Raw genomic sequence first — 24,895 nt, forward strand, 5'->3', positions numbered from 1 at the left:
ATTTGAAAATACCCTTTATTTCAAAATTTAAAAACAAAAACCCACAATCTCGATTGAGATGTACAGAGAAATTATGACGTCGAAATGTTCCGAGAAAATAAATTTACGAGTTTTCGAAATTGTGCTACTTTTGAAATGTAAAACTAAAAGTGTGCTACATTCTAAAAATTTTCAATTTTCTTTTAAAAGTTATCACAATTAGGGATGTAAGAATAACCCGACAACTCGAATTATCTAACTCATATTATATGGGTTAGGTTAATTTAAAATGTGGGTTGAGTTGGAAACTGAAATTGTAGACTTCAATAACAATGCTAAACTCTTCGTAATTAAATTAAGTAGAATTTGCAACAATGACAAGTAACTCTTACTGTTGCATTTAATGATACACTGCTATTAGAAGAAAGAAAGAAAATTTATGAATGAAACATAAACGATAAAGTTCTATAAGAAAAAAATAACAACCAATCAATCTTCACAGGTGCCCATCGCCCGACTGAGATAATTAGTTCAAATAGGTTTGACTGCAAAAGAGGTTTCGTAGTACAAGCAGGACAAGAAAAGCAAACTAATCTTAACCAAAAGAGTTTGGGTCTTTGGTTGAAATGAGCATGAAACTAGCCCAAACCTACAATCCAGAGCTGTAAGTGGTCAAAAACCGAACCATGTTACTTTAACTGAGGATTGAAAGGAAAATCTGTGCTAAATCAGTGTATTTAATGATGTTTTGAGTTTAATGAATCAAAACTACAGATTATAAGGCAAACAAAAATTGAAATAACTAAGAAAAAAAAGTTTTTGAAACAACAATTGGATGATTCAAATTGAGATTCAAATTGTAATTGAAACACCATAAGTGTATACATGAGATTCGATGGCTTTGGACTTCTAAGATCAACATGTTACCCAACATGGATTAAAGAAGTGTTTGTTCACAAAACTCCAAATAAGGTACAATAGTATTTCTTACAAGCATTTCATCAAACACCTTATAGGCGTAACTAACGAAACTCGGAATTTTCCAATACAACGAACTAAATACCCAAAAAGAAAATACATAAATTACATAACAAAAGAGGGATTAGAGTATATGAAGAAACCAATTATGCAACACCCATTAACTAATTGTTAAAACTAATTGCAATAACAAAACAAATATTCTAAAATACAAGAAAAGAAAAGGAAAAAAGAAGAAACCTGCTGTCAATTATTGAAAGAGTGGCTGGAAGTTGAAGGTGTGTGTGAAAGTTGGGTGCTTAGTCACTTGATGGAAAGATCCAAACACGGCCGGCGAACAGATCAAATAAACGATGAACGACGAAGCAAAGAATGACAGATGTGATTATTGGTTTGAAATCGACCAAAATTGACCAAAATCGACCAAAAAAATATATGATTATTGATTTAAAACCCTTACGAGCATAAATGAAATGTGGAGCTGTGTTAAAAAGACCCAACTGATGGAAGTACCAAATTTCCCATCATAAAGAAGCTGAAATAATATAACTCCAACAATGTTGAGTAAAGGGACAATATTCAAAAGAGTGATAATGTAGAAACACATACTCTTGAACATATATAAATTTTAGTTGTCACTACACATATCAACTAATATCAACTAACAAAACAGTTAAATTTCAAGGTGATCGAACCTTTTCATTTTCTAGAATCCATTAATTTCTGTTTATACAACTCCAACAATCCAGGAATCTGCTCCTTTTGAGGGTTGATGAATTTTTCTATGAAACTGTTTTCAGGAGACTCAAAGAACGAAACAAGATTCTCGTGTTTCTTAATCAAACCCTTTGACTGCAAAACTTGATAAACATAGCCTCTAGGCAAAATCCTCTTCTTCAGACTATATGTAATTAAAGTTGGTCTTCTAGCAATGAAAGATGATTCCCATCCAATTTTGTTGACAAAAAAATCTATTGTATCATTAATCTTATCCTCAGAAAATGTCATACACCGTGGATTCTTTCTAAAAATTAAACGGATTTCTTCTTCAGACAATCCCCATTTCCTATAAACTTCAACCTTCTTATCCCATGTAGATTTGGTTATTTCTTGCAGAACCTTAGCAGCAACAACAAACTGCATTTGTTGAGGGTTGAATCCCATTTCCGTAGCTCTCTCTACAGTCTCCTTGAATCGGATGGAATTTGTCAAGAAACGTCTAGGCTGGTACTGAAGATATTTTAAAATATTTGAATCCGGCACTCCAAATTGTTTCAGACTTTCAATATTGGGACCAACTGAAAGTCGAAGATCCCCAGCGAGAATACGCGCAAAGCGCTTTATGGCAGCGAGAGTCTTCTCCTCACTTCCAAGCACGGCTTGAATGTAATTAAAATTAGGAATAATTCGTTTGTTTAAACTTCCTATGAAGACACGAGGAAACGAACATACTAATTTGGTGACCTCTGGGGAAGAAAGACCTTTTGATTGAAAAAACAACAATTTGGGCAGTAGGGTTTTCTCGGGGTTCGCAGAAAGAATTTGAGGATACCTCTTGTCAAGGTCAGAGATTTGTGATTCAGAGAATCCATGATTCTCAAAGAACGAAAATACATCCTTCCGTTTATTCTTAAGCTGAACAGCATTAGAAGCCAACGGAGCAGATGTGGGAGATGATACAATCTCCGAAGAAGTCGATAAGTATCTGAGAGATTTCAACGGACTTTCGGAAAATCCTTGAGAAAAGACTGGCGATGGAGATCTAAGAAGAAGGATTCTGCGAAACAAGTAAGACATGAGTGTAAGAAGTGGGAGGAGAAGGAAGAGTAAGGTGTTGGTACCTTGTTGAGAAGAAGAAGGGGAGAAACTAAATGCCTCACAAGAGGATGAAGCTATGAGAGAACAGAAAAGAAAATTGGGTGGCGGCGGGGCATTGGCGATCGGCGGAGTGGGAGACAAGAGAGAACAAAGAACATAAGAAAAGTAAGGAAGGCAAATGGTCGAAAATAGCGTTTTGAAAAGTAACCCGTTTTCTAATACTCGGTAAAAAAAAAAAAAGAAGATAAAAGTTCAAGAATAATGTTCTTTTATTTAATAAAACTATTTGTGAAAAATAAGGTACTTAAAAAAGATAAGACACAGTAAGGTGAAGCTGAAACTAGCGAAGTACACCATTTTCTTTTATGAAACTAGCTAAGTATACTTCTCATGAATATTGCGCCAACATTGATCTTGTTTCTCTCCAAAATCATCATTCCTCAACTTACCCAAAAAATGTAGGTGAAACACAAATAAATCTTGGAATAATTTCATCAATCTCGGTTGAGATTCTATCCAAAACCAAATTGATGAAATTAACAAGATTCATTTAAGGAAACCACCCTCATTAACTTAAAATCAAGTTCTACATCCAACTACATCAGAAAAACAATTTCATATTTTTCCATCACTTTAGGACTAAGTTGATCCCTTGAGTTGGGAAACATGCTATCTACTATCATGTATATTGTACTTTTCTTGTTTGTTGGATGTCGACTGTCCATTAGGTTAAACAATCATCCATAACAACTGTATTCAATTTTTGTAGAATATCCAAAAAGCAATTCTAAAGGAATCATCATTCAGTTAGCAATCTAAATAGTGATAATGTAGAAACACAAACTCTTTAACATTTATAAATTTCAGTTGTCACTACACATAAACTAACAAAACAGTTAAATTTCAAGGAGATCGAACTTGTTCATCTTCTAAATCCATTAATTTCTGTTTATACAAGTCCAACAATCCAGGAATCTGCTCCTTATGAGGGTTGATGAATTTTTCTATGAAACGGTTTTCAGAACAGTGAAACAACGAAGAAAAATTCTTAATCAAACCCTTTGACAGCAAAACTTGATATATGTAACCTCTAGGCAGAATCCTCTTCTTCAAACTAAGTGCAATTAAAACTGGTCTTCTAGCAACCAAAAATGATTCACATCCAATTTTGTTGACAAAAAAATCCATTACATCATTGATCTTATCCTCAGAAGCTCTCATACCCCATGGATTCTTTCTAAAAGCTAAACGGATCTCTTCTTCAGACAATCCCCATTTCCTATAAACTTCAACCTTCTTATCCCATGTAGATTTGGTCATTGATCGCAGAGCAAAAACAGCAACAAGAAACTGCAATCGTTGAGGGTTGAATCCCATTTCCGTAACTCTCTCTACAATCTCCTTGAATCGGATGGAACTTACGAAGAACATTCTAGGCTGCTGCTGAAGATAAGTTGAAATATTTGAATCCGGCACTCCAATTTGTTTCAGAATTTCAATATTGGGACCAACTGAAATTCGAAGATCCTGAGTGAGAATACCCGCAAAGCGCTTAATGGCAGCGACAGCCTTCTCCTCAGTTCCAAGCACGGCTTGAATGTAATCGAAGGCTGGAATAATTCGTTTGTTTAAACTTCCTGTTAAAACACAAGGAAATGCACATACTGATTTGACAATCTGTGGGGAAGAAAGACCTTTAGATTGAAGAAACAACAATTTGGGCAATAGGCTTTCCTCGGGGTTCGCAGAAAAAATTTGAGGCAACCTCTTGGCAAGGTCAGAGATTTGTGATTGAGAGAATCCATGATTCGCAAGTAACGCAATCACATCCTTCCGATTATTCTTGAGCCAAACAGCGTTAGAAGCCAATGAAGCAGATTTAGGAGATGATACAACCTCAGAAGAGGTCGATAAGAATCTGAGAGATTTCAACGGACATTCGGAAAATCCGTGAGAAAAGACAGACGATGGAGATCTAAGTAGAAGGATTCTGCGAAACAAGTAAGACATGAGTGAAAGAAGTGGGAGGAGAAGGAAGAGTGAGGTGTTGGTACCTTGTTGAGAAGAAGAAGGGGAGAAACTACAAATGCCTCACAAGAGGATGAAGCTATGAGAAAAGAGAAAAAAAGAAGGGCGGCGACGGGACATCGGCGATCGGCAGAGTGGTAGATAGAGAGAACAAAAAAAATAAGGAAAGGAAGGAAGGAAGGAAGGAAGGAAGGAAGGGGGTTAGGGTTTTTGAAGGGAAATGGTCGAAAATAGCTTTTTGAAAACTAACCCTCTCCTCCCCCATCTCGAGATTACCAAAAGAACATGTGAAACGCAAACAAATCTCGAGACAATTTCATCAACGAGATTCTTCACTTGCTTGGGCCTAGATTGATGAAATTGTCAAGATTTATCTAAGGAAACATGCATTAACTTAAAATTCATCCAACTACAGCTCAAATCTACACCAAACACCAATTGATTGGTTTCATTTGGTTCTGTAGAGATTGATAGGCTAACCAATTGACTATGTTAATGATATTTTGGTGTAATACTTTCATCTATAATTACATATTCTATTCGATTTTTTGTATTTGTTAGCTTATAGCCATGGAAAATTTATTACATAATTGATTTTAATGGATATTATTATTAATCTATAAATTCGATAGTTAAATACTTGTTACCAATTTTAACAAATAAAGAAGTTTTGAATGTTAATGTTTCAATGTTGTTGTATTAAAAAAATCTAATTAAAAAATTAGTAATGTTTTCTTTCAAAGTCCTATTAATTGCGTATTAAACTTTTATTGTATACTTTATGAAAGAAATCGTTTTTTTTTTATTATAAAGTAGATATTCAATTTCATATTTAGTGTCCAAAGGATAAAATATAATTCTCCTCCCAAGTTATGTACATTTGGACATGTTGTCATTGTGTGTTATGATTATATGCTTAGAGTTAAGCAAAGTATAAGGCAATTAAATCATATTGTAAATATATAACGCATGAGCTTCTTCATCTTCTCCTTCTCCAAACTCATCCAAACATTAACACTACTTCTACTCTTCCCTCCGCCGCTCTCTCCTCCATTCCCCGGAGAAAGCAACAACACAAACTCATCATTCCCGTTGGCCACTGGACCAACATGAACCGGTTTTCCAAACCCAAAATCCAATTCCTTAAACGGCAACTTCCACCAAGCCGAAACATAAAAACTCTTCCCATTACAAGTCGCCGGAATCCCTCTATAAACTTCAAGCCAATCAATCGCCGATCTCACATACTCCTCCTCCGATACCCTCTCAATCCCTTCCTTCACCCTCTCCACACAAAACGAAAACGGCCGTTCTACCACTTCCGCCGCACGCGCAGCCGCAAACCCAGTAACCACAGCGTTTCCAACGAAACCATCTGGGAGAACCGGACGGATCTTGGACCGGACATCAACCGCAAATAAAACCATGGAGGTCTCGCCCGGGCAGTCCGAGTAGACCGCGCGGGTCCTGGCGCGCCAGAGCTGGGACAGAATGGCTTCGAAGGTGGAGCAGGGGATGGGAGCAGCGGCGTTTTTTAGAGTGGCGATGGTGGAGGGGGTGAAGGGGATGAGGCAGTGGCGGTGGTTGGCGGCGGACATGGGCGACGATGGGGAAGGGGAGGGTTTAGTGAGGGCGGTAAAGGCGGAGGAGGGGAGTTGTTTTAGAGTTGGGGAAAATGGGGTGTATTCTTGGTGGGGGTGTGAAATAAGAGGAGGATTTCGAGCTCTGAAAATTGTTCTGTCGTTAAAAATGGTTTGGGTTTTCAGGTCGCCGCAGCCGCCACCGCCACGACATATTGATGCGAGGTTTTGGAACATCTCCGCCGCGGCTTTGCCGTCCAAAACGCCGTGGTTTGTTACCATGCCGATTGCATACCCTCCGCACACAAATTCCGTAACCTGTACCATGTGTACAATTACTTTTATCCAACTATAACACCCAAATCATTGTCCCAAATGAATTCTTAGAATGGCTAAAACAAACTATAGAAGAAATTAAAATTTCATATAAAATTTAAACCAATATGATATCTTTTTCATCCTTTGTTATTCAATCTTTTTCATCTTCTTTTGACCCAACATATTTTATCCACTTTGGTGATACCAAATCTAGAAAGAAAATGAATATCAATATTTTGCTTCAAGAAAAATTTGATATAGTGTACCATCTATCTATATTTTGTCACCATCCATTGTTTTCTTGTATATAGAAATTCAATGAGTGAAGTGAATATTACTTTAATTAAATAAATTTCATCAACAGTTTGTCGTCACATACCTGAACTGTAAACAGAGCTCTTTCATGGAGGTTTGTATTGAGTCCAGGCCGATGAACAAACCGACCAAAACTCGGATTCGGAAGCGACAAATCCCCAAGATCCTTCATCCTCACCTTCGATTTCGCATTCACAAACAGAACACCAGCATTATTACAAGCCAGCTCCAACCGCCCGCTCTCCCGGTTCGTCTGAAATCGACCGGCCAAGAAGTAGTACGGAACCAAAAGAATCGCCAACGCTCTCTTCACAATCCTCGACATCTCCGCCGCCGAACCGTCCTCGAAGAAGTACACGGTTTCCACAGTGAAGGCCACCGCCAGATCGATGTTCGACAGGAAGATCGTCTCCTCCGGCGTTGGATTGGATGGAGAGAGGAGTTTCTGAGGCTCGTCTTTGAGTATGTCTTCGTCGGATATGGAGAGAGGAGAGACGGCCATGGCGATTAATTTGATGCTGATTGAGAGGGAGAAGGAATTGGAGAGAGGTGAAATCCATGGCGGATTTAGGAATTTTAAAAGATAAATTGCGATTTATTTGGAGCATGAGAGTTTCGTTGCTGTCGATCCTTAGCGCGGGCGTGAAAGAACATGTTCGTTTCCCGTCGGAGACGGGAGAGGAGGTAATTCGGTGGCGCCCGTCCGGCGTGCGGGAAGTATACACGTGCAGATCACGTGTATGAAAATTTTCATTTTACTGAAATAAAAGTTTAGACAATTTTGTAATTTAATCTTTTATTTCTTGCTCCTTCCTTTTAGCCCAATTTAAGCGTATTCTTAGTAGCCCCAATTATTATTGGGCCTAGCTATCTCTTACTAAAGCCCACCGATCCTATTACTCGGACGAATCGATTTCTCCCTTTGAATTTGGAAATATTTGTCGGCAAACTTGTTTTTTTTTTTATTTCGTAATATTATTATTATTATTATTCAAAACTAAAAATGTGGAATAATATGTTTTTTTCTCTTTTAGTTGAGTTGTGCCATTTTTGTTGGATTTTTAGAGTTATAAAAAGTATTTTATAGTTTGAGAGGTGGAATTTCGAAAAAGTATGAAATTTTGTTGGTTATACCAAACTCGTAATTTTCGATTATGTCTCTTTACTCATTTATACCACTTCATTTATCTTATTCTAAAACTAGTCAATTTTAGTCCCAAATAGAGATGTCCATTTAACTGGGGATCCGTCCCGAACAGGTGGAAAATCCCGAATTACACGAGGAATGAGGGAGGGAGTGAGAAATTTTTTTTTTCCATTCGCAACACGAGGTCAAGGACGGGAATACATTCCTCGACCCCGCCCCGAACATAAATATAATTAATATATAATTAAATATATTTATAAATATTTATTTATTTAATAATAGTTTTTTTTATATATTCCTTTTCTTTATTTTTCCCCCTAATTTCAGTTCTATATTGTGAACTTTTAAGTATATGTAATACTTATGGATTGATCTTTGATTTTTTTGTATGGATTTTTGAATTTTATGAATGGATTTTTATTTTTACCAAGAAAGAGAATTTGACATTTTGAATTGTTTTAAATAAGAAAATTGATAATGTTTCATAAAAAATAAAACAACATTGTAAATGTATATACATTTCAAGTGAAAAATGAGATTAAACTTAAATAAAATGGAAATATTTCCCCTTTGGGAACCTGACCCGCGAAATCCCTGTTGGGAATCTCCGCCCCGTTTCTCGCACAAAATTTGGTGGGGATGGGAAATGTTATAGGGGACGGGGAAGGGGATTGGCATCCCCGATCCCACCCTGTCCTGTGGACATTTTTACTCCCAAACCATTGATTGAAAAAAAAAAAAAAACATAAAAACTTTGATGCTTGCCCTTATCATTCAAAATGTTGATTTTTCATTGCGTTAGAACCTATTTTTTTGGAATAAGACTCTATAGGATGGACTACAAAAGAAGACGGCAGACGAGTCTAAACTTACTAAAAGGGCTTAAAGAAATCTAAAATGAAGAAAAGAAACCCCATAGAACGGAAGGAAAAGACTTAAGGAACCTACTAAACCTACTATTTATAATAAAGTTTTTCCTTCTATGGTCTTCCAGAAAGAATAAAGTCTATCATCTGTATTCATAACTTGAAAACTAAGTGGATAATAAGAATTAGAACTTCTCCTTTCCCTATCATAACTTTGACCTAGACTCTACCCTATTTGAATCCCTACCTTTCTATAGTTTTTTTTTTTTTTTTTTTTTATGTTAAATATGGGGAAGCAGCTTGGACAATAACTTCAATTGAAAGAGATAATGTTATAGATCTTATGACTTCAGATGTTCCCTTTTAGGGAATCCCTGTTGTACCTATTTATAAGGAAAACATAATTCAAACTAGAGTGATCATTTCAACCTTTGACAAACCCTATCTCGCACAATTAGAGTCATCAAAACCTAGAAAGCATATTCATTGACGAGACGTCCTATTGAAGTCAAGGTGCGTCCAACCCCAAAATTTTTTTAATAGAGTCGGATCTAAATATTGGCTAGATAACATCGTATCATCGTATCGTAATGGGAATAACTATGAACTCTAGTAGACCCACATAGTTAAAGTATTTGAGCTCGTGTGGCAAATAAACATTTTCACGTTTTTAGTTTCTTTTATAGATGTTAGATAAAAATTGGAACACATCACGTTTTTAAATTAACGGATTTATCATTCATATTATATTCACATTATCTTTTTATATATTTCGTGATGTGAATTGTGAAAATATTAATGAAATGTCAACTTGTTGATTTGTAGTTTTGATTTTTTTTAAATCTAAGCAACTGAAATTTAAATTTAAAAAAAAAAAAAAAAAAAACATTAGCATAAGTCGTTATTTTCTTTTTTTATTAAATAAACTTTATTACACTGACAAACTCCCAAATCATCACCATTTTCAAGAATAGCATGTATTATTATATATTTATAGATACCAACAATAGGTTTAATAAATATCTATATATATAATTTTATGCTAAATTATAAAATGCATTCATAATTTTCTTATAAATATTGCAATGTTAACCATAGTTTTATAAAACATTTGATTCGACTTGTAATAGTGTGACAATGTTTAAGGCTCAAATTGTGTTCTATATTTTACTTGATATCTAAATGAATGTTTACTTTAATAATAGTTTTTAAAACTTAACTGAAATGTCAAATTTTATATATGTAGTTTGTTGTTAAAATATAATAGAAGTATAACTTTTAAAGATACTTAATGTTCGAATAATGGTATATTGATTCATGTACGACTTTGATCTTGATTACCTATTGAGAAGTGGTTGGATGAGTTACACATATTTGACCGTATTTTATTCGTTTTAGAGCGTTGTAATTGGGAAATTTGTTAGGCATTATTTTTTTGCCTTTGTGGTTTGATACATAGAGGGATATAAGAAAGGGACAATTTTCTCTTTGAATATTCACTTAGCAATATAATATATCATCCTTATCATGGAGATTAAAAAGTTAATTTGTTACAAATTTTTCTTTCAAAGGTCCAACTCATATTACAATTTTAGGTTTAGAAGAATATTTAGTCCTAAACTTCCGGAAAATTACCGTTTTATCTTTAAACTTTATTAACATTTTAATTATCAAACTTTTAATTTCTTACTAATAATTTATACCTAATTAACATATTTCTCGATCGTAAAATTTGAATCTTTAGCCAAGTTTAAAAAACAATAGGTACGTGTTTTTCTCTTTTTTTTTTTAGCCAAAGTCTCTTTTCAATTTAGTTTTTTAAACGATGTCTATAAAAGCTCGTTTCACATTTAAATTTATTGCCTTTATAATATGTTTGTTACCTATATATTAAAAAATCGTGTCAAAATTTGAAAACTAAAAAAAAAGTAATTCTTAAAAACTCGTTTATTTCATTCATTTTTTTTAGATTTTGAATAAGATTTCAATTATTTGAATCAATAACGATACACACTACTGCAATAATATGGAAGAAAATATACTTAATTGAAGAAAAGAAAAAAATAAAGAACGAAAGGGTCACAAAGGAGACTTTTCTTTTTTTTGGAAATTTGTCAAAAAATGAAAAAATTAACCAAATATTTACGATTCATACAAAAACATTAGTTTTTTTTTTCTTTAAAAATAATTTGTTTTTTTATTTTTGATTTTTTTTTCTAGTTTTAATTTTTGTTTAGAATATCACCAAAAAGATGCAAATAAAAAAAAAAAAAAGTGGGACAAGTAATTCTAGTTTTTTTATTTCTTTTAATAAATGATTTCCAAGGATAGGTTAGTTATTGAATATTAGTATTTAACCATTTAAGTCACATACTCTTTAACACTTACAACAATTTAATCCTTACCATTCAAATCATTCTGTTTTATGACTTTAGTGTTCTTTTTTTTTTTTTTTTTTTTGAGATATATGAAATTGGTAAATTAATTAGAAATAAAACATATTTATAATTCACAAAAGACTCTATCACTATATAATGAAAACCCAAACTTAATTTTTATGATAAATATCAAATTATTATATAGTTTAGAATTCAACATTTCTAACTTTAATTCGTCCGAATCCTTGTACTATCAAAATATATTTTTTTTCGTCTATATACTTTTAGAACGTTTATTTTATCTTCTAAACTTCAAAAAGTAAATATAATGATGAATAAACGAAAATTTTATACCAAATCAAAATCATTACATCTAATAAAATATAGTAAATGAAATATCACACACAAATTTTAATGGATAAAATTAGATAAAAAACAATGATAGGGAAACTAATATAATTACTTTTTAAAAGTAGAAACTGCATACTTCTAACGTTAAACAACAAAATAAACAAAAGAAAAACACACAATAATCAAACCTAAGTAGTAAATATATATATATACACACACACACACACACACACACAAATATTAAAATACTTATACTTATTATTATTGTTGTAAAGAAAAAGTAGTATTCAAACCATTAAACCGAGAAGGAAAAAATATATATATTGCCAATATTACCCCTAAATCCAATCTTTATTTTATCCAAAAGCCAAACCATTCAACATCTCCAAACATTTGACTCTCCCACCACCAAAAAAAACAATAAACATTTATTCAATATTTGATTAAATAATAATAAAAAATGACCCATTGCTTTTGTTTTAAAAAATTAAGTATATAGACCTACTAATTTTACCTTAAACTCTTTTTTTTTTATCTACATTCCATCGACCACCAACGGTTTAAAAGAGAAGTCAAGTTTTGAAAATTATAAAAGTAACTTTCAAAATGTTATTTTTATTTTTAAAATTTGATTAAAAATTCAGTTCGTGTGTTTAAAAAATAAGTAAGTTATTGTAAGATTCTCTATATTTAATTTTTAAAATTATAAAAAAAATGAAATAATAATATTTACAACAAAACCACTAAAACATAAGATTCACTCGTATAAAATTTATTGTATTTTATTTTTTATAAGAAGTATAAATATTTTATCAAATATATATATATATATATATATATATATATATTTTCTATTTCACTTGTTTTTAACTTTTAAAAATTCAGTAAATACATAGCAAAAACCCAATTGAGTAATTTCAACCCAATTTTCATTCTCAACGAAAAAAAAAAAGATAAAAAGAAATCCAAAACCATTAAAAATAAAAAGCCAAATTCAGACGACCACGCGCCACACCGCGAGTGCACCAGCACCCCTCCGCCGCCCGCCACATATAACCCAAAAAGCAAAATCCCGCCGCAACACAAACTCCAATAAAACGTGTCGAACATCTAATTCGGAAGTCACATCATATCCAATAGACCTCCCCGTAGACAATCCAGTCGGCGCCACCGATCGTGATCCCCACGTGCCACACCACTCGCCGTCGCCAGCGCCGTCACACCACGCGCCAACCACCCCGCGTACAAAATACTCTTCTCCGTTCCTCAAAACGGACCTCACCCCCCCTTCTCTCTCTCTCTCTATAATAAGCCCTCTCTTTCTGTCTCTCAAAGCACATAAACAAGTTCGCTTTATTTTTATTTATTTTTCTTCTTCTTCTTCTTCTTCTTCTTCTTCTTCTTCTTCGTATATTATTCATCCCCATTTTTCTTCGGCTTTTCAATTCTGTATTTCTCGCCATGAAAGCGTAGCTTTGTGTTAAACCAAGGTACAACTCTTCTTCTTTACGAGTATAAATTTATGAGTATTTTTATTCTATACTGTATTAACTACTCCTATACATGATTTCATACTCTCCTTCCTTTTCGTCATTTTTTTTTTCTTTTCATGTTTGTTACTATCATTATTATTATTATTATTCTCTATCGTAATTCGATTTTGTTTATGGATTCAAGAAACTCCAGGAATCCTGTTTTGTTTTTGTGAGTTTTTTTCGTTGTTATAATACAATATATTGTTTCGCTTCTTTAAGGAAGAAATAACTTCATGTCGGGTTTTTGAATTTTGTTCGATTTTTGTTCTTAGTGTTAAACACAGCTTTTTAGGTGTTTTCTTCACTAGATTAACTTTAATTTTCTTAGATCACATTGAGATAATCTCTCAGAACGTAATTTCTCGAGTATTTTTCGCTTGTTCTAACCGAGTTGTTTGTTTACTGGTTGTATCTGTGATTAGTGGATTTTTTTTTATATTGAAGTTTAGAGTGGAGCTGCTTTTTAAGTCTGTTAATGTGGGGACGTTTGGTTGTTTCAATTCCTTTTTTTTTTTCTTTGGGTTCAAAATATGGATCTGGATATGATTACGGTTAATTGAGTTTGGAGTACTATTGCTCATTTCTTCCTTTACTTGCAAGGGATTTTTCTTTCTTTCTTTCTTTTTTTAAAAGAAAAAAATGTGTGTATGAATCTTTGTATAACGTCTTCTTTGATTAATTTGGAAGAGTTAGAACGCTGTTTTTGTATCTTCTATGATTGGTTGAATATGATTTGTAATGGTAAGTGCTGACAAGATATTTTCTGTGTTCTTCTGGATTGACAACTTGAGAATTCGATCCGGTTCTTCTTTGCATTGGGTTTAGCATTTGGAATTTGTTTCTTGGAAATACTTTTTAAATTAGTTGGGGCGGATCTATTTGGTTGCTAATGAACGTTTTATGTGTGTGTTTGGATACTCGCTCTTCTCTTAAAGGCCAGACGGGAGTGAATAATTTTCTTGCTGTACCTAATATATTGGTCGGAAAGTTCTAGGCTTCATTGGTAGTAAATGTAGAATGTTCAATATATTTGTTAAAATTCAAGAAGAGTTGTGGGTAAACTTATGGTAACTGTACTTGTACCATCAAAATCTTTATTCATTAAGTCGAGGCCTTTATCCTCTGGTATTAATTGGTTTTTCCGGGGTGTTTTCAGGAAAAGTAGACGTTTTTATTTTCAGATTGTGCTTATGATTGTATAATATGCTTGCTAATTGTATAATACGATTATTTGGAAATCAAACTTTTAATGTTCCTGAAAAGGATACCTGAAATTCTAATGCAAATGCACGATTGAAGATTAACTCTTTTAATACTTTATAAAATCATGCAAGGTTAGTGCTTCTTGATATGATAACTTTAGAATTAGTTAAAAAGAATGCTCAAGTGGTTGTGATGTTGTAAATGGTTTTTTCAGATGGATGTAGTTCAAATAAAAACCCAAGATACTTGCTGCGAAGATATGTCACCTGAGCTGTCTGTTTCTCCACAAATTTCTAGTACATGGGCTGACTTTAGAGAACCTGAGGCTCTTCCTCGAATTGGGGACGAATACCAGGCAATAATTCCCCCTCTTATGGTCAAATCAGATGATTTTGGGCTTTTGAAAAGTGAAGCTAGTGGTATTGATGATGTTGAGATTTGGAAACAGAAGCAACATAGTGGGAATGATAATATTGCTCTGGCATCAAACCAAAGTGAACATGCAGCTGTGTCTGAAATGCAGGATGTTCCAGAAGCTCGAGAGGTTAAATCCTCCGGTGCCATGACAAGTAAGGATTCGGAATATGCAACAAATTTTCTGTTGCAACAAGAAATGAAGATGAAGATGAATGAGAGCAATGCTGACAATGACCATTGGTTGGCTTCTGATTCCTTGAATGATTCGTGGAGTGACATAGAAATGGCCAGTCTTCTCCTTGGATTATACATTTTTGGGAAGAACCTCATTCAGGTGAAGAAATTTGTTGGAACTAAACAGATGGGGGATATTCTTTCATTTTATTATGGGAAATTTTATGGATCTGACAAATACCGTAGATGGACGGCATGTCGTAAAGCAAGAGGCAAGAGATGTATATGTGGACAGAAGTTATTTACTGGCTGGAGGCAACAGGAGTTGTCATCTCGCTTGCTTTCCTCATTATCAGAGGAAAAGCAAAATACCGTAGTGGAGGTGAGTTCAATTTTTACTTCATGCTAGATTATATAACAACCGATCCTCACGTTGGCAACCTCATCAATGTAAAGGAATTAAAAAAATTATAGATTACCCGCAGTGAAACTACCACTTGCTTTTGTACATAGTTATTTAGAGTCAGCTGAAACTGTCCTGCCCACATTTTCCTTAAGAATGCAGAACTGACACCCTGATTTTTCAGCACAAAGAATAGATAGACACATTACATTTCCATGTAGTTTGCTAACTTGAACACTTAGATCCATGTTCCTGTCGAAGAAAGACACTATTTATTGTTCTTCTTCAGTTTCACAAACATTATGTATACTCTCAGCCTCAATAACTTATTCACTGTTGTGAAGTATATGGTGTTAATATATTTTCTTTTAACATTTTGACTTATGGCTAAAGAAAAATGTTCAGTCAGCTAAGGGCTTTATCTTGATTTTCTATCTTGCATTTATTACCTAATTTCTATCATTAGCTATAGCTGATGCATTTTGTTTCCCTAGATCTCAAGTTTTCATGTATTGACAGGTTTGTAGGGGATTTATTGAGGGTAAAATACTGCTGGAGGAATATGTATTCTCTTTGAAAGCTACAGTTGGGTTGAATGCCCTTGTAGAGGCCGTTGGAATTGGTAAAGGAAAACAAGATCTTACCAGCACCACCATGGATCCAATTAAGTCTAATCATGCTCATCCTGCCCGTCCGGAAATACCAGTTGGTAAAGCATGTTCGACACTTACACCTGTTGAAATTGTCAAATTTCTTACTGGAGATTTCAGGTTGAGCAAAGCACGATCAAGTGATCTCTTTTGGGAAGCTGTTTGGCCTCGTTTGTTAGCAAAAGGGTGGCATTCCGAGCAGGCTAACAGTTATGGTAGTACTGTTGGTTTAAAGCATGCTTTGGTCTTCCTAATCCCTGGTGTGAAAAAATATTGCCGAAGAAAACAAGTTAAGGGAGAACATTACTTTGATTCAGTCAGTGATGTCCTAAATAAGGTTGCTTCAGACCCTGGGCTTCTTGAACTTGACAATGTTGTAGAAAAACAGTACACTGACAAGGAAGAGCGCGAGTTGAGTGGCAAAACAAAACAGGACCAGGAGGATTTTCCTAGTCAGCAACGTTATTGCTATCTTAAGCCCCGAACTCCCGTTCATAGTACGGATATGATGAAATTCATGGTTGTTGATACAAGTTTGGCTGATGGAAGCACATTCAAGATCCGTGAACTGCAAAGTTTGCCGGTTGAGAGTACAAATACATATTTTTCCAAAAGTCATTCCGAAGATGATGAACAAATTTCTTCAGAGATTTCAATGGATGATACTCATTCTGATAATACTATGCATTTTGATAAGGAAGTAAGTGACACTTCCAAAGGCACAAGAATCAGCTTGGACAAAAAAGTTTATATTGACGAGGAAACTTGTGTAGGTAATGCTTCAAATAAAGAGTCTTCAAATGATGGCCTAGATGGCCTACATTCTACTAATATAAGCATGGAAGTTCAGGAGGATAAACAATCTTTATTGGACAACACACAACAAAGTGAGACTGTTCTGGACCAAATAAGCGAGGGAAAACCCAAATCTGAAATTGACTTCACCGATTATACCAAACCAAGTTGGGAATTAAACACTTGCACTGAACAAGTAAGCTGCAATGTAATTAAAATCTTCACGGATCCTGAACTAAAAGAGGAGCACAGTTCATCCGATCATTATGATTTAAACCATAATATTCTTCTTCAAGTTGATTCGTCCAAGGAGAATTTGCCTTGGTCTTCTTTATCCAGGGGCAGTACAATTACTAGTTGTGGTGATGTTCCTAATGTTGTTGAAGTTCCACAAAATATACATGTACCTCATACTTTTATTGACCTTAATTTGCCTATTCCTCAAGATTCCGACAGCCATGGAAGCTCCACCACGGAAACAAAAGGACAGAAAAATATACCAAACAAGTGTTCTGAAAGCCTCGACATCTCAGATCGTGACTCCACCATGATTTCTCGTAGACAAAGTAATCGAAACCGACCTCCAACAACTAGAGCTCTGGAAGCTCACGCTTTAGGACTATTGGATGTAAAACAGAAGCGGAAGAGTAAGGACGTCTTTCTAGAGGAGAATTGTATGTTGCGACCTTCCCAGCATGCTCATTCAAAGGCGAGACACACGGATAAATTTGGGAATGGCATTGTGGATTTCCAACTAGAGGACAGAGAAAGTAATGTCGGCAATGACAATGGTAACATGTTCCATAAGCTGGAAGTTTAACTTGACATTGAAATCTCCATGACCTGGTTTCCTAAACTCTAAAGGTGCCTTAATGTGAACTTTCGCACGAGAACGAAGGCTACTTTGTAATCATACACCATCCTTCCGAAACTAATCTTTCGAAGTGTTATGCTTGAGCAGAATCTCTGATGATCGCGGTCTTTTCTCATCCTCCACATTCAAGCAGTGTGCTTCACTTCATAACTGTAGCAGTTCTCTGTGGAAATTCAGAAACTAAGTTCCTTTACCCTGTGAACCTTGAATTAGTTGCTTCTCTTAAATCATTTTTTGCTGCTGAGTTCGATTACTCGTCGATGTTTCTCTTCGTTCGTTCAAATCTTGGACTCTCCTTGTGTTTTGCACCTGTACAGTGTCCAGTGGTGATAGTAAAACTTGTCACTATGAGTTATGACTTCATCTTCCCATCCACAGAAAGATGGCTGAGCCTTGTGCTATGCTCCATCAGCCCGTCTATGGCGAATGTAAATACACACAAAGGTCAGAATCCATAGCAGAAGGTTGCCGTATCTGTTCTTTTTCACTGCATACAGATCAAACGGGTAATATTAGTGTATTTATTTGTCTTTGAAAAACGAAAGATTAGACAAAGAAACAAAAGTATATGTGGATTAACTTAAAACGCAATTACTGATGTGTTAAACTGTTAGGATTTTGCCTGATTTGAATTGGTTTGTGGTCATATCGTTAATTCAGTCCATGTGCTTAAAAGTCGAACTTAGTCCCTACTAGAATTTAGGTCTCTATGGTTTGATAAAACTATCATAAACAATCCTTGAAACCTATTGTGATGGTTTTATCAAACTAGATGGCCTATCTACGATGCCGTACAAACTATGATGACCTAAATTCTAACTTTTAGAAAATTATAGGGACCAAATTTGTAATTTCACCTAAGTTTGCTGACCTTTTATTCTTTACTAAATTGCTTATTTATATGATGTCTTTGTTAAGTATATTTCTCTAAAAGTTTCACTGTACGCACACACACACGTACAGTTTTTTGTAATGTTGAAGATTTAGTATGATATGTTTGAAGTTAGTTCACACAACATTGCATGGATACCAAATACCAACAAGGCCAAATTTGGTGAAAGTCTTTTTCATGTCTTAATTTTTTTTGTTTTGGATTTGGTATCACATATGTTTGTGAGTACTTAAATACATTTTTTAATTATTATTGATAATATGTGGGAAAGAAAGTTGAACCTCTCGTTTTGAGGTTGATATTAACGTGAATAACTATTTTCATCCCGACTTTCCATTCATTATTCTATGATGGAGACTATTAAGAGATTTACTAATATAATATTTATATGTATAGCTATTATAATTAATATTTGAAAGAATATTTGTTTTTTATTTGACAATATATAGAAGGGGAAGAATCAATCTCAGTTCACGTTGATACAATGATTTATGGATATAACACTATTCTAATTTTATATATAAAAAAAAAATCAAATAATAAGATTATTATTATATTTTATTTACTATTTATTTTTTAGTTTAATTGATAATCTAATTATGATTAGTAAATGAAAGTTTTTTACCATTTCGTTAAAATGAACTTAGGTCATAGGTAAGACTTTCGTCATAAAGGTAGGACGTTCCCTTCATCATATCGAATTGTTATACTAAAAAAAATTCTCACCATCTTTCAAGTAAAAAGACCCTTAAAATGGTTGACCAATATAAAGCCAACTTGAATTAAAACAATTTATAGCCATATGTATTTTAGATTTGGTCCAATATAGCTTCATTAACCAACATCACAAAGTTCTTTAACTTTGTAACTTCATAAATATTTTGTTTACATCACTTCCTACATTTTTATTTGGTTATAAATTTAATAACCAATCTACATATAAGCTAGTAACTTTATTACAAATTTTATCTGTTCTTTTGTCTTTTATTAGGAACTGTTGTTGTTTACTATTTTGGTAAAATGAAATAAACTAATTCTTTCTTGTTGTTGAGGTGATAATATTAATGTACATTAATAGCTGTAAATGGAAGTTCTTAGAAGCTTCCAATAAAATGTTATTTCATAAAATATCTCAAAAATATTTATTTATCATAATGTTTTTTTCCCTTTTGAAGGTTTCCAATGTCAACACTTTCCTTTTAGAAAAAACATAAAATAAAATAAATACCTATTGTCTATTTTTTTTTATATTATTAAATTGTTCAATCACAGTTTACCTTCTTTTAAAAAATATTATGATATTTTTTTACAAGCAAATTAATTTTAAAATATATATTTTCTAACGCACTTAATTCTTTAATTTCTCAATTCATCTTTGGCTAATTATCAAACCATTTGATTACTAGCACTATTGCTATATTTTGTATATATATATATATATATATATTCGTTTTATATAAGCTTCAAGAAATTGAAAAAAATGGTTTAGGAGGAAAAAGAATTTGATAAGAGGGGAAGTTTATGAGTATTTAAATAATGATATACTTTAGTTTATTGCAAACTTAAAGTTTATAATATATTTTTGTACATGTCTATATGATCATTATATGTTTATTTAATTGAGATTCGATGGGTATGAATCATAATTAATCACAAGGACTTTTTCTTTTTCTAAAAAAATTATCAAATTAAATAGGTAATCATATATGATATTCGAAAGATTGAGATTTATCAAAATAGATAAAAGAAGATTTTCTAAGCTTAGTTGATAACCGAATATGAATAATCCATTTTTTATGTCATAGATTTCTTCTATTCTAAGACTTTATGTTAAAATGTATTGAATTTGAACCTCTAACTTCAAGAGAGGTTTGTATGTATATATCAATTCTTATCAAATTTTATTGATCAAATTAGGCTTCATTTTTAACACGTGAAATGATATAAATATTATGAAATTGAAATAATATATATTTTAACATTTCATTACGCCAAAATCCTTTAATTCCACTTTCATCGATCATGATAATGACGACATTTACCTAATTTTAATTAAAACTTACTCATTCATTTACTTTGATAGCCAATAAAAAAAAATAAAAAGATAGAAAAACAAACAAATATAGAACCAATTACACCTCAAATATTTCAAAATCTCACGACAAAATCTTATCTATTTTCATTTTTCTTTTTCTAAATCTAATTATATTTTATCGAATATTATATCAAAATCTTACCAATTTATCGTAGTAATTTTTTAAATCTTTAAGCCAACTTTGTTTAGACAAATTGTTAGATTTATATATAATATTTGATCAAATAATTGAATTTGAAAATTTTTTAAAAATATAAAAGATTTGGTATAATATTTGAAACGAGTTAAGTTTAGGTCGTTTAGTTATAACAATTCTTAATCCATTTTTATCATAAACCCTCAAATATATCAAGTTGGATTTCAACCTTATGCAAAAAATTTTAACAAAAAGGCATATTAAGAAAAATTTAACAATCTGATTAAATTAAAACTTAAAGAGTAATATTGTAAACTATTGGAAGAAATACATAAAAATAAACTTAAAAGAACAAAAGGATTACTAAACAAACACATTAGGGAATTGAATAGATTTAGTAAAATTAAAAGGTTTAGGGACAAATTGAACTTTGTAATTAATCTAAACCCAAATAAAATGAAAACAAACCGACCGGTGTTGGAATTTCCGAGAACCATCCGGAGATTGAATAAACCGGTTCATCATTGACCTAAGAATCTTCATTTATATTAAACATACCTTCTTGTAAAGAACCAAAACTATAATCTAATTCCTTACTCTCTGCCACGTCTCTCCGCCGATCTCTCTCAACCTCCCCATTCTCCCATCTTCCATTCTCTTTCTTTTTCCCTTCCTAATTTAAGGAAAAATATCTCCCAGTATGGAAAGATCTATGGAGATCAAGATCGTCTCCGCCAGGGATCTCTACAACGTCAATCTCCTCATGAAAATGGACGTTTACGTCGTCGTCAAACTCCTCGTCACCGACGCCTCCGGTAAATCCAAGCCTAAATCCGCCCAGAAATTCATGACTCCCGTTGATAAGGAAGGCGGCAGCAACCCAATTTGGAATTTCTCCGTTAAATTTTCTGTCGATGAAGCCGCCGTTAGGGCAAACTGTCTGACCCTCGTTTTTAAACTCCGATGCCAACGGAATCTCGGCGATAGAGATATCGGCGAGGTGTATGTTCCCGTAAAAGAGCTTCTAGATTCCGCCAGCGAGGGTAAAGGCGATTCGATGCAACATCTTAGTTATCAGGTGAGAAAACCGTCCGGAAATCCCCAGGGAGTCTTGAATTTCGCTTTTCGATTTGGGGAAAATTCCTCCTCCGGACCGATTAAACCGGATCCGGCTCATTTCCACAACCCGGTTTCCACCTACCCGCCGCTGGAACCGAGTCCGGTCGCCGTCTCTCACGGTGGGGGTTATCCTCCGCCGCCGGAACCGAGTCTGGTCGCCATCTCTCACGGTGTGTCTTATCCACCGCCAACGCCTCTTCCTCCGCAGCCAGAAATTCATTCTCAGCCTTCCAATTTGTATCCGGTCCTTCCTCCGAAATTAGCGGCACCGGAGATCGGATTTACTGCGTACCCGCCGCCGCAGGTGGCGGCTGGATATAGCGTGTACCCTCCTCCGACTACGTCATACCACTCATACGCGCCGGCACCGACATACAGCGCGTACGCGCCAGCACCGACTCAACAACCGGGGTACGGATACAGTCATCTACCGCCGCCGCCAACGACAGCGGCGTATGGGTACCCACCGCCACCAACGTACGGATATCCGCCGCCACCGTCGTATTACCCACCTCCGCTGCAGAATAAGAAAAGCAACGTGGGGTTAGGAATGGGAGCTGGGTTGGTGGGAGGAATGTTGGGAGGGCTTTTGATAGGAGATATGGTGTCGGACGCCGCCGCCGGGGGGTTTGGTGATTCTGGTGGATTTGACTTTTGATTGAAACGATGCCGTTGTGTGTATTTGTTTGGTATCTCCCCCAAGAGTTGGTTACCGTTTTGGTTTGTGGAAAATTCAACTCCTTTGACTGTTTTTTCTTTTGTATATTAATAACACTATTATTATTATTATTTTTTTCATTTTGTTTTGTTTATGTTCTTTTTAAAGGTAAAATTTTCTTTTTCTTTCTATTAGAATGGTTGGTTATGAATTCGCATTTGGTGATTTTTAGTGGAAGAAGAAGAACACTAATTTCTTACCTCTCGAATTGATCGGTACAAAAACTAAGAATTTAATTGAGGTGGAGATTTTGAACACTTAATCACTTTTTTTGTTTAATACATTTTTAATTCTGTGCCTAATATATATCTAATTGATTTGAAATTAATGGTACTCTAAACTTTCTAATTCTTTGTTTAAAAAGAAGTGCATTTTGAAATTTTTATAATTTTAAAAAATAAATTGGTAATGATTAAAGTAATTAAAAGAGTTAAATAAATATGTTTATTAGTTTTTGTTTTTAAAAATTAAGCTTACAAAAAGTATTTTTTAGTTTTGAATTGTAAAATAATCATCGGTGAACTTCTTAAGTGCTATTTAATATCATTTAATTGATATTTCGTGGTTGTTATGAATTTAAATTGATAATATCTTAACTAAGTAACTGTTCATGAACCCCTGAGCTATAAGAAAAATAATAAAAAAAATAAAACAGTAAAATAAGTTGATGAAAGAACTATCAAAATTCAAATGAGTCAAAAATATATAATATTATGAGAAGACAACATACATAGAAAAATTAAAACCAAAAAGTTGATTTTCTTTTTTCTTTTTCTTGTTACTTTTATTATTATTATTTGTGGTGATGTAGGGATGAAGTCATGGTTGAATTTGAGGAAGAATTTTCAAAGGCACAAGAGAGAATAACTTGAAGAAACCATATGTTTGACTTCTTTAACTATCTATTCTAATATATTTGTACATTGCAAAGATTTTGGATAACTTTAGTATATTCGTTGTATTATCAATTTTTTGTATTAGTAAATATTAAAGAGACTCACCTTAACGTGGTACAAAAGAAAAAGTATAAGAAAAATATATTGATATGACACATAATAAATAAGTAAAGATTCACACGTATAATGTTAAATTCAATATACTTTTTCAAAAGATAACGTTCTAAATTGGTGATGGACTAATTTTTATACAAATTAAGTAATTAGATAGACATTGTTTTTTTACCTTTGAGATATAAAAGGAAAATAAAAATATTTTTTGCCGTAGATTTTGGATATAGTTTCTATTTTTTGTTATGAGTATTTCATGTTTAGTAATTAAGGTTTAAGTTGAATTTTCAATTTGATTTTAAAAAAGTTATAATTTTATCATTTAATTTTGAGTTTTGTTTCAATTTAATTTTATAAGTCGAGGATTTGAGTTAATTTATTTTTAAATTTTCTCTAAACATTGACTTTCAATTTTATATCGATTAATTAATTAGAGTTATTAGTGATTAAATTTCATTATTTTCTTTCAACGTTATTAAAATTAGTTTTAAAACCCCACTTCACAGTTATTTGAAATTAATTAATAGACATTGATGACAAATTTGAAATATGTATTTAGTAAAAGAAATGGAAGTTAAAATTATAAAATTTGATTAATTTAAAACAAAACTCAAATTCCATAGGTAAAACGACGAACTAAATTGAATCATTGATTGAGAATCTACTTAGGATGTACTTCAAATCAATTAGCATTAAGAATATTTTTGCAATTTTATCGGTCACTCTATCTTTTCAACAATTACAATAATTAAAAGAAATAGAATTTAAGTTTCTCGCTAAATTCCTAATATTGACGATCCAATTTTCGGCAACGTTCATGATCTCCTCTATCATTAATAAGCTATTGTTAGTGATAATATGATTTATGTCACGAATAGACTTTCAGAGTTTGATCTATATTTTGCTATATTTAGTGATTTCAAATACTTAAAAGAGAAAAAAAGTTAATAAAAAGGGAAAGAAGAATAATAAAAAAAAAGAGCCATAAAAAATCTCAAAACCAGAAATTTACACCGTTTATTTGACACCGCTCTAAAGTCTAATTTGATTTGTATGTATGCTAATCAATGATGGTGACATCCATAACATTCTCAATCGTGCATCTCTAATCAATAATCA

At 33.2% G+C, this 24,895-nt stretch overlaps 5 protein-coding genes across 5 annotated transcripts; 2 read left to right on the top strand and 3 right to left on the bottom strand.

Annotated features, from left to right (window-relative positions):
• Positions 1–1,545: 1,545 nt before the first annotated feature.
• On the bottom strand, positions 1,546–2,970 carry LOC107990389 (transcription termination factor MTERF4, chloroplastic-like). Its single transcript, XM_017043469.2, has one exon. The coding sequence runs from the start codon at positions 2,752–2,754 to the stop codon at positions 1,657–1,659; it is 1,098 nt and encodes a 365-aa protein (XP_016898958.1). The 5' UTR covers positions 2,755–2,970; the 3' UTR covers positions 1,546–1,656.
• A 628-nt stretch (positions 2,971–3,598) lies between these two features.
• LOC103483822 (uncharacterized) lies at positions 3,599–5,191 on the bottom strand. Its single transcript, XM_017043488.2, has 2 exons — positions 4,470–5,191; positions 3,599–4,385 (listed from the first exon to the last, which is right to left on the bottom strand). The coding sequence occupies exons 1-2, from the start codon at positions 4,783–4,785 to the stop codon at positions 3,679–3,681; spliced, it is 1,023 nt and encodes a 340-aa protein (XP_016898977.1). The 5' UTR covers positions 4,786–5,191; the 3' UTR covers positions 3,599–3,678.
• A 546-nt stretch (positions 5,192–5,737) lies between these two features.
• Positions 5,738–7,757, bottom strand: LOC103483834 (acyltransferase GLAUCE-like). The gene is made up of 2 exons (XM_008440652.3): positions 7,081–7,757; positions 5,738–6,701 (listed from the first exon to the last, which is right to left on the bottom strand). Exons 1-2 carry the CDS (start codon positions 7,516–7,518, stop codon positions 5,751–5,753), a joined length of 1,389 nt encoding a protein of 462 aa, XP_008438874.1. The 5' UTR covers positions 7,519–7,757; the 3' UTR covers positions 5,738–5,750.
• Positions 7,758–13,078: 5,321 nt separating this feature from the next.
• Positions 13,079–18,422, top strand: LOC103483835 (uncharacterized). Its single transcript, XM_008440653.3, has 3 exons — positions 13,079–13,248; positions 14,711–15,469; positions 16,010–18,422. The coding sequence occupies exons 2-3, from the start codon at positions 14,711–14,713 to the stop codon at positions 17,753–17,755; spliced, it is 2,505 nt and encodes an 834-aa protein (XP_008438875.2). The 5' UTR covers positions 13,079–13,248; the 3' UTR covers positions 17,756–18,422.
• Positions 18,423–21,298: 2,876 nt separating this feature from the next.
• On the top strand, positions 21,299–22,849 carry LOC103483836 (protein SRC2). The gene has a single exon (XM_008440654.3). It carries the CDS (start codon positions 21,633–21,635, stop codon positions 22,707–22,709), a length of 1,077 nt encoding a protein of 358 aa, XP_008438876.2. The 5' UTR covers positions 21,299–21,632; the 3' UTR covers positions 22,710–22,849.
• Positions 22,850–24,895: the final 2,046 nt, after the last annotated feature.

The sequence above is a fragment of the Cucumis melo genome, chromosome 6 (assembly GCF_025177605.1).
Source record: "Cucumis melo cultivar AY chromosome 6, USDA_Cmelo_AY_1.0, whole genome shotgun sequence".
Lineage (NCBI taxonomy): Eukaryota > Viridiplantae > Streptophyta > Magnoliopsida > Cucurbitales > Cucurbitaceae > Cucumis > Cucumis melo.